Source organism: Halichoerus grypus, chromosome 12, assembly GCF_964656455.1.
Source record: "Halichoerus grypus chromosome 12, mHalGry1.hap1.1, whole genome shotgun sequence".
In the NCBI taxonomy this organism is placed as follows: Eukaryota; Metazoa; Chordata; class Mammalia; order Carnivora; family Phocidae; genus Halichoerus; species Halichoerus grypus.
The window spans coordinates 49,785,754-49,795,840 of record NC_135723.1 but is presented as its reverse complement, the minus strand read 5'-3'; the positions used below and the strand labels follow the sequence as shown (position 1 = coordinate 49,795,840).

At 36.5% G+C, this 10,087-nt stretch overlaps 1 protein-coding gene across 1 annotated transcript in view; it reads right to left on the bottom strand.

The window, feature by feature from the left end:
• Nucleotides 1–421: 421 nt before the first annotated feature.
• Nucleotides 422–10,087, bottom strand: part of TSPAN13 (tetraspanin 13) — a 31,902-nt gene continuing 22,236 nt past the window's right edge. The window contains exons 2-6 of the mRNA XM_078059337.1: nt 9,489–9,656; nt 8,737–8,817; nt 7,961–8,074; nt 6,549–6,662; nt 422–1,498 (exon numbers count right to left, since the gene is read on the bottom strand). Coding sequence (XP_077915463.1) covers nt 1,424–1,498; nt 6,549–6,662; nt 7,961–8,074; nt 8,737–8,817; nt 9,489–9,656 — 552 coding nt within the window. The 3' untranslated portion in view covers nt 422–1,423. The remainder of the gene's footprint in view (nt 1,499–6,548; nt 6,663–7,960; nt 8,075–8,736; nt 8,818–9,488; nt 9,657–10,087) is intronic.

Genomic DNA, 10,087 nt, shown 5'->3' with positions numbered 1-10,087 from the left:
AAAATTCTACAGATCGACCATTTGCCCTCTTTCTTGGCCTAAAACCCATCATAATGACAATTACCAATAAAATACTATATTCTATATAGAATGCAAGACAAGAATTTAATAATTGTCAGTAACATGAAAGAACTTACATATTGTCCCCAAATAAATGCGAATGACTTCTCTTCTAAAAAACAGTTCTCACTATGGAGAAAATATTAAACACTGACACATTTTCAAGAAAGAATTTGGGGAGGACTACCAGTAGACATTAGTGCTGGAAGTTCATTTCCGTGGCTGGATTATACACGAAAATAGCAGCACTCGGCTCTAAGTCAAAGAAAACAAAGCAATAAAGGAAAGAATTTCACTTCACTTAATCCATTTAGCACTTCTTCCGTTACTTTCTTTTAATTGAAACATTCATACACGAGGAAAGGTTTCCATTCTTTAATTTTTTAATATAATATACAGAACCACAATACTATTTCAATTTCAAATTATGGGAGCTCACATTCAAATATGCTTGGATTTGACAAGTTGCTGTTACAATACTGAGAAAATTCATGAAAAAGGTATTTAACAATTTGTAAGATAATCAAATATCTTTTTGCTACGTGGGCCAATGCATTAATAGTAACTTGTTTAAAAATGCAGTCTTTTGGACTTCAAATTATTATAAAAGAATATGAAGATTATATAGCTATACTTTCTGAATTTCTCAGACCCATTCCATTTCAAAAGCTGAAGGCAAATGTTACACATCAGAACATTCATAAGATCGTATCTCCTCCGTACTTACCTATAAAAATCAAAAGCTAGACCACACTTTCCTAAAGACATAGCTATTTCTAGGCTACAGTAGTGTAATCATAAAAGACTATTAGAACTAAATTATCACTTTTATGTTAACAATTTTCACCACAATACAGCTTTCCTAAAAAGACAAAAAAAAAAATGCAGGATTTTGGATTTCCCTTACTGAATTTAACATAATAGAATCTCATACTTTCTGGCTTTAATAAGCTTCAACTCTTTTTTCCAGTAGGAACTATCTACACAGCACAGTGCTACATACAATTAATTATTCCAGTGAGATGTATATTTAGATTTACAATATGATCAACACAATAGTGCCATACAAAGTTTTTCTGCAGGTAAAAATGCTAAGAAAGGCCACAGTGGACAGTGCCAGACACTGTGAATACAGTAGATTACAGATACCACCAAGGGTTAGAGGAGACCACAAGTTTCTAATTTTTTCAGCAATGGGAAAAGAAAAACATTTAGAGAAACATAAGAGTAAAAATATATAATTCCACTGTCAATAATAGTGTAACTTTTCAGATACTGCTTCCTTAAACAGGCAAATTAGTTGAACTTTAAGTTAGAGAAAGTGAACAAGATCCAAATATGAAAGATGTTCCTTGTTTTCTCATCAAAGGAATGCACTAGGATTTGCACGAGGATCCTTCTGGTTCCTGTATCTGTAGGTCAGCCAAACACCCAGGATCTGGAATGGAAGGAAAAAAAAAAGAAGAAGAAAGAGAAAGTAACAGTTGTATCTGTTTCTTCAGTTTATCAATAAACAATCTGGAACCTCTGAAGCACTTGGCATTATTTGTTCAAAGGGGAAGAGATTTCTTTTTCCCTTTAAAGTGTTGTAAGGAGCCCAAATTAGAAACCCTAAAAACAATTAATATGAATACTGGCCCTCCAGAGATGTCTGCATCATAATCCCCAGCACCTGGGATTAGGTTACCTTACATGGTAACAGCGACTGGGCAGACGTCATTGGGTTAAAGCTGTTGAGATAGGGAGATCATGTGGGTGGGCTCACTGATGTAGTCACAAGGGTTCTTACAAAAGAGAGGCAGGCAAAACAAAATCAGAGACATATAGAAAAGACAGTGTGACGTCAGAAGCAGCAGGAAGCGCAGAGAGAAGATGCTGCAACGCTGCCTTGAAGATGGAGGACAAGGCCACCGAGCACAGGCGGCCTCTAGAAGCTGCGAAAGGCAAGGACGCAGCTTCTCCCATACAGCCCCCCAGGGGAGCCTGCATTTCAGGCTTCTGTCCTCTAGCAGAAGATAATAAATTTGTGTTGCTTTAAGCAACTCCATTTGTGATTATTTGTTACAGCAGCAATAGGAACTTAATATAAACACTAAACTGTCTGGATAGCTAAAATATCACATAATTTTGATAACTGAGAAACAAACTGGGTTGAGAAAGAATTCAGTAATAACGAAAACCCCACAATAACAAATTTTGCTAACGCAGATCTTTAAAAAATGTTATAATTCCTGCCTTTCTCAAGAACCGGGGATCTCTAATTCTAGAAAAATACTAAGTTGTTACTGTGTCGTTTCCCAAACCAGGTTCACAAAAGCCTTAACCAATATAATTTTTTTTTAAATTAAGAAATGTATTCATTCTGTTTCTGCTACCTCAAAGTTGATTTACTTAAAATAATCAAAAATTCTTAGACTGAAAAAGATACAAATGTTTAATGGAACAAAATGAATTTCAAATTATACTTTCCACTTTAGATCTGTGCCAACTTTTCATCTAAATTTTGTTTATTTGACTTCATAACTACTCATTAGCCCTTTAAACTACTTCTAGAGAATTAGGATCAATCCAAAATTGCCTCCATTACCACCGTAATAATCCCTGTGTTACTCTAAAATTCACGACTGGTAGTGATTACAGTTATAACATGTCAGAGCTGAAGGAACTATAGTTTGTGAGTTGAATCAAGGAAAGATAAGTCTAATTTAAGGAAGTGGGAAGCCTGGGTTGCGGCATATAGAACAGGGGAAAAAAAGGAATTTATTTAATAAACACATGAGGAGTACTTTGTGACAGGCTCTGTTCTTCACACTTTACAAATTCAAACAATCCTCCCCAAACACCCTGAATGATGGGAACATTATCCTCATTTTCCCAGCAAGGGAACTGAGGTAACGAGGTTAAATAAGAGGGTAGTGGTCATACAGGTCACAAGTGCTAGAACTGTGGTTCAAACATGGAATCCATGCTCTCTAGCACATCTGGGGTTGTATGTGCAATCTGATGTACTGAAGGCCATTCTCAGGCTAACGTTCTACCTACCATGTCAGCCAGGCTGGTTTTCACAATGCTGAGATACGTGCATACCTGCTGTGGACAGCAGCTCCTCTGACACCCCCAACCTGCCCAAGCATCATTTCCTTCCCCCTGCCCCAGAAACACTGGCACACAGGGAGACAGCTTTGGGTGAGAATTTTTGAGGTTTTAAATCATTTGATTATCAGCCCTGGATATAGGCCAATAGTGTAAGGTACAGGGGAAACAAAGCAAATGGGTACATTAGACACTCATCATCTGAAGCCACATTTTACCAAAACTTCACTCCTCCATTTCAGTGGTAAGTGACAAAATGGGGCAATCTCTTCCTTTGCCCCATTGTTGAACCATGATCTCGTCCCTCCCTCCCTAGGAGAGTCTGGAAGGAACGCCACACCCAAAATGCAAATAGATCAAAGTTAGATAACTAATGGATTCTAAGCTTACAAAGCTGCTTAAAATGATCTAAAGATTCTCAAGGGTCACTTTGACTACAACTGATCATGAACTCTGCTGATCCTAGAACCTAGGCCTAATATGCAGGCCACTAAAGTATATAGCTCATTACATAGAAATATGTGCAATGAGCCTACACATTATTTTTTATGTTTATTTATTAAATATAGAAAGGCGGAAGGTAATAAGCCAAAATATAAACATTGGTTATTTGTCATTTTTAGTTAGTAAATCCATGTAATTTTTCATGTTCAAAATCTTCTGTATTTTCTAAAGTTTCTACAAAGAACATGTGCTAACTTTAACATGTTAAAAGTTAACATGTCTCAGCTATTTTTCAGATTCTAAATCAAAGTTTCTTTTATGGTTTACATTTATTTTCAGCTATTATAAATAGTTCAAAATCAAGCCTGTTTCACCAAGGAAAGGAAATCATTGGTTAGCTTCATCCCTATGATTCTGTGAAATATTGAATAAAACAAAAAAATTTAAAGTTAGTATAGCTATAAAATATTCACTATCCAGAAAATATCAGGTTGTATAAGTTATTATTAAAATCTCTAGCCAGGTTTCAAAGGACATGGTATATAAAATATTAAAATATAGAGGAGGGTTCCATGAAAGAACACCAAGTCTTCTTAGCTTTTAAGACACCTAAGACTCATGAGTTTATATTCTTGGTTTTTAAAGATTTTATTTATTTGAGGGGCGCCTGGGTGGCTTGGTTGTTGGGCGTCTGCCTTGGCTCAGGTCATGATCCCAGGCCCTGGGATCGAGCCCTGCATCGGGCTCCCTGCTCAGCGGGAAGACTGCTTCTCCCTCTCCCACTCCCCCTGCTTGTGTTCCCTCTCTCGCTGTGTCTCTCTCTGTCAAATAAATAAATAAAATTTTATTTATTTGAGAGAGAGCGCGTACGCATGCGCATCTGAGTGGGGGGACAGGCAGAGGGAGAGACTCTTCATGCAGACTCCCCACTGAGCACAGAGCCAGAGGTGGGGCTTGATCTCATGACTCACAAGATCATGACCTGAGCTGCAACCAAGAGTTGGACGTTCAACTGACTGAACCACCCAGTCAGGCCCCTATGAGTTTATATTCTTAAAAGTATTAATATTTTTAAAAAACAGTAGGAGGAGGGATGAATAGGCAGAACAGAGAAGATTTTTAGGATAGTGAAAATATTCTGTATTATATTCTAATGATGGATACATGTCATTATAAGTATGTCCAAATCCATAAGATGTACAAAAGTAAACCCTAATGTAAACTATGGACCTTGAGTGATTATGATATGTCAATGTAGGTTCATGAGTTGTAAAGAACATCCCACTCTGGTTAATGGTGATAATGGGGGAGACCATGCCTATGTACGGACAAAGGATATATGGGAAATCTCTGTACCTTTCTCTCAATTTAGCTATGGACCTAAAACTGCTCTTAAAAAAAAAAAAAGTCCTTAAAAAAAAAAATAGGCATAACTGAAAGTAATGTAACCTCATGAGAAGAAAATGGAGCTGCTCAAAACAATTAAATTCTCAAAATAAATTCTAAATATAAAAAGGAAACCATGCCGCAAAATCTGGCTAATGTGCTATATGGAGATTGCTCATCCCAGTTTTTCTATCTATATTTTTAAGTTTTCATGGAAAAAATCGTACTTTTAAAAGGAAACAAAGGAATAATGCACAGAATTGTTTTTAAACAGTACATCAATTTTCTTGAATCAATGTCAAAACCAACCCACAAGTAACACAGCTCTTTCATGAGAAAAAGTAAAATGAAAAAAAAAAAAAAATGCTCAGAATGGGAAGAGATGTCAGGGGAGACTTCTTTTAAAAAATGAATATTAATTAACCTTGGTCTTTATCTCCACTTTGTTAAGAACAACCAAGTGTGAATTTTTCATTCTCAAGAGAAGGAAACTGAATAGAATATATAATATATCCACATATATGTATATATAATGTGCTATATATTGACCCTACATCATATACATATATAGTATATACATTATATACACAAATGCAGTATATACATTATATATACAATATTAAATTTGATTTTCTCCTGTTAATATGTCTAATGTCAGTCTGACTCTTAGTCTAGCTAGAAGGATCCTGAAGGGCAGAGAAAAATGTCCCTTCCCACCCACTCTAATTTAACCAGCTCATTATTGAAGAACACAAGCTAGCCCAAGGGTTTGCTGTTATCCACAATAAACATTCTTTTCTATTCATTTTACATAGTCATATGATTATCTCCATGAAATAAAGCACTGTAAGTAGAATGTATGAATTAAAAAAATTTAATTTTGATACCTATTGTCAACTCAGCTGTATCAAAAAACATCCACAGATATTGAGAGTTTAATAAAGACACTGAAAAAGGAATTAGCAACCTCTAAAATTATCAGTGAGTGTGGTTTTGCTTACAGATACATATATTATACATAAATGTATTAATCAATATATTTTAATATAGTATAAATACATGCAATATAAATAAGAAACTAATAATAGTGTTTACCTGTAGGTTTTGGAGGGCTAGAAATAATGGGGGATAGGCTTGGAAGGCCATTTTTCAAAGCATATCTTTATAAGTATGTATGCGTGTGTGTTATATACTATATATATTAAACAGTGCGAATGTCCTACCTATTCCAAAATTAAATTTAAAATTATAATTCATCATACAACTCTACAAATAGAAGAGATTCTAGAAATAACCCAGCCTAAACTCATTTCACTTGTTCATTAAATTTTAAATAATTTAATAATCAAGCATCTCACCCTGTATAAAATTCATGCTAGATCTGTGAGGTCTTCTGATTTCAAGCCAGGGCTCCTCTAATTACAATACTAGTTCTCAATGAGGATATTCATCGATACATTCCTTAAGTTAAGGGCCATGCTAAGGTAAAATGTCATGCCCTCTTGCCATATAAAACAGAAAACCCTATGACGAAAGCGGAAAGAGAGTGAGTTATTTGCACATACCTCCGTAAAGCTGAAAAAGAGGCCAATGCCACCGACAAATCTCAAAACCTCTCCAGCATATTTTCCTATTATTGGAGCACATGGTGAGCATGGGTGGCCGCTTTTGAAACAGCTCTGTATCAATTAAAAAAAAAAAAGAACCTTTATTTCAAAGTACAATTATAAAAAGCAGATAAACATTGAACCCACCTAAAAATGAGTGGCTGGAGTATTACATCCAATCTGGGCCTTGGCTGTTTAATAGTGTCCTAAATTCTTAAATGGCTCCCAAGGTTCCCAAGCCCAGCATACACACCTTGAGTGATCGCACCCCCCCTTTGAGTGTGGATGGGATTTGTGAATACGATAAACACTCACTCCCATGTTTACCGTGTGGTTACATAAGACATCATCTTAACAGAATGGAGCAATTATCATGCTGACTTGGATGCTGCCATGTTGTGAGATGGTTGTATAGTTAGAACCTGAGAGCAGCCTCCAGGAACTGAGGAACACCCAGTAATAAAATGGGACTAAAGCATTACAACCACCAGAAGCTGAATTCTGCCAACACCCACTGAGCTCGGCAGAACACCCCAGGCCTCAGATGAGATTGCAGCCCTGGCCAACACCTTGATTTCACCCAGATGAGATCCTAAGTGGGGGACCCAACTAAGCCATTCTCACACTCTGATCCATGGAGACTGAGGTAATACATGGTGGTGTTCGTGTGTCACATAGCTCTAGAAAACGAATAATCCCACAAAAGAGGCCTCATTGAAGGAAAATCCAGCTCAGGGCTCAGAGAGACGGTAATAGGAGTTTCCCCGAAATATAAACACATGTGAACTTCCTAGGACAGTCAAACTCCAAGTCTATCCTCATATTGGGGTGTGGCCTGGGACAACAGTATGGCTCTGATTTGTCCATCGCTAACTCAGCTCTCACAGAAAAAGCATGAAGTTGTAATGGGGAAGAAGGGAGGGAGGATAGAGGGTTATTTCCATGTATCCTCCTCCCTGGGGATGCTTAACTGGTTAAAGAGCCCCAAAATTTAGGATAGACCACTCTCCTCCTACTACCCTGATATGCTTCAAAACCAAGATACTTCTACAGCTCTTCTGCACCTCTACGGCTAATCTGTTCTTATTTTTCTTTCACAACTTGTTCTAGGAGGAATTGAATGGGAAGGAATTAGGGGCAAAGAACCACGAGTATCTGTGTTTGGCAGGGCTCTAGGATATTTAGTACTGTCAGGAGTGGACACTTGAGAACAGACAAATGATGTAACGGTGTACATGGAATATAAGATAGGTATATGTAAAGCATTTTAAAAATACAACTCAGCATCAGAAATTCCATTTCTTTCATGTTAATCATTATTCATCTGTATGTAATACATCTCCAGAAAATATTTTATACTTTGTACTTACAGCCAGACAGGTGTCATTTGGGTTAAAACTTCGAAACCCACAGCAGTTTAAATTTCTCTGGATGTCATTTCGAGCACTTGCTGTATTGTTCCAACCCACTTCCAGAAGCTGACCCTAGAAAATGCGTTTAATATTTACATTGAAATGTGTTATCCCTGCACAAAATGTATAAAGCTAGAGCCTACAACTTTTAATATGAGTGTACCTAAAATAAATACTCTTTGTAAGACGATTAAAAGTTTTCAAAGGGTAGTACCTAAATTTGCAACAAAAATTAAAGCACTGCTTCTATCCCAAGAATGAAAAATCTTAACTTTTCCATGCATTTTAAAAGAAACACTTAGTTCAAAAGATTCTCAGACTGAAACAAGACACATTTTCCATTGCCCTAAACAGAGATGCGTATTCTTTTACAAATTAAGAGTTCAGAAAGTGTAATTGCTAGAATGGTATCACAAACGTTTCACTGCATAATGGTGGGAAAAGGCTGGGTGAACATCTTTCAGTAGTGGCACTTTTTACCCAAGGAAGGGAAAATTCCACTTCAAGGATGCCCGGGGGGGGGGGGTGGGGGGGCCCAAAAAGCAACATCTGATGGCATTTCAGGGCTCCAATCAGCCCCACTAATGCAATCAGGAACAAGAGATTTTAGCTGTCTCCAGTGAAATGCCATTCTGAGCAAAGAGGAATTATCTTATATTCCAATCATTTCTCCCCTTTTTTTCCTACACATACTATGAGGCCTAATAAAAGAAAAGAAAAAAGTTTTTGCTTACCTGTTGCGCCTGGTTCAGGGCTAAGCAAGCACATGATACAGAAAACTGAACAATAAATACAAGTAAGAGAATAATCATGTACTGAGAATTCAAGTTAAGGTATTTCTCGATACTCTTAAAATTACATAAAATAGAGGTACTGACAACTTCAGAATGTACTAGAAGGATTTCAACCAGAAAACAGAACAAATGGCACCTAGAGAAAGTTTACAAGGAATATACACAGTTATTTTTCTCATTAATACGCTGTAGATATTTCATAATAAAAATACTAATATTTAGAAGCTCATCTGTTAGAATTTCATTTAGATTAAAATAAAAATTCTTACATATATAAAACAAGAAATAAGTATAGATAAATGTATTTAAGGTTTCTTAGTATTAAAATCTTAAAAAACAATCACTGAAATTCTCAACCACATATTGACCTTTCGGAAAGGGCCTAGAGGTCACCAAATCAGTTCAATGTAATTGAATTTGCAAGATATAAATAGGACTATACTGAATTTGCAGAATACATTCTTCATGATGTGAAAAGGAGAAAATGGGAACATATAAGCATACAATAATTTCACCCTAAGAAATGTTCCTAATGTTGTGGAACAAATACACAAAGGGCATGCTAGGAGCTGCTCTCTGGCAATTCCTTTCCTAATGATAACTCCAAATCAGTTATAGTAATCAAAAGAGTAATCAATAAAAGTAAGAACAAATTCAATTGGGGTAAAAGTTCTGCTTTTAAAAAAGGATACAAAAAAAAGCAACACTTGATGGTGTTTTACGGCTCCAATCAGCCCCACCAACGCAATCAGGAACAGGAAGATGCCCACCGCAATGACCACACCGACCACCCGGAGGCTGGAAATCAGCCCGAAACCAATGCCCCACGCTGCGATTCCAATGAGCAACAGACTAACCAACTGCAAAAACAACCAAAATGGCCAGGGATGGGGTGGGGGGCAGGGGAAGAGAAAGAGGGGAGGAAAACATCAATTTATAGAATAATGTTAAAAACATTTTTCAGTATCTCACAAATGACTGCTCATACTCAATAACAGGATCTTAATAGTATTATTTTAACAAATTAAATTAATCCTCAGGCATGTTTCAAAAAAAACTAATCATCTATGAAATTATTATGAAGCCTCAGAGGTCATCTGGTTTACTAAGCCTAAATGATTTCTACCTAAGCTTTTGAAATCATGGCATATGTGAAACTCCTAGATGCCAGTACATCTCAGTCAACTATGGATTCCTTCACATGGAAATCACTTAGGTTTCCTTCAAAGCCAGATGGACTATAACCTTCTCTGTGATGCCTTCCTCATCCTCTATAAACTGTTCTTCGAAG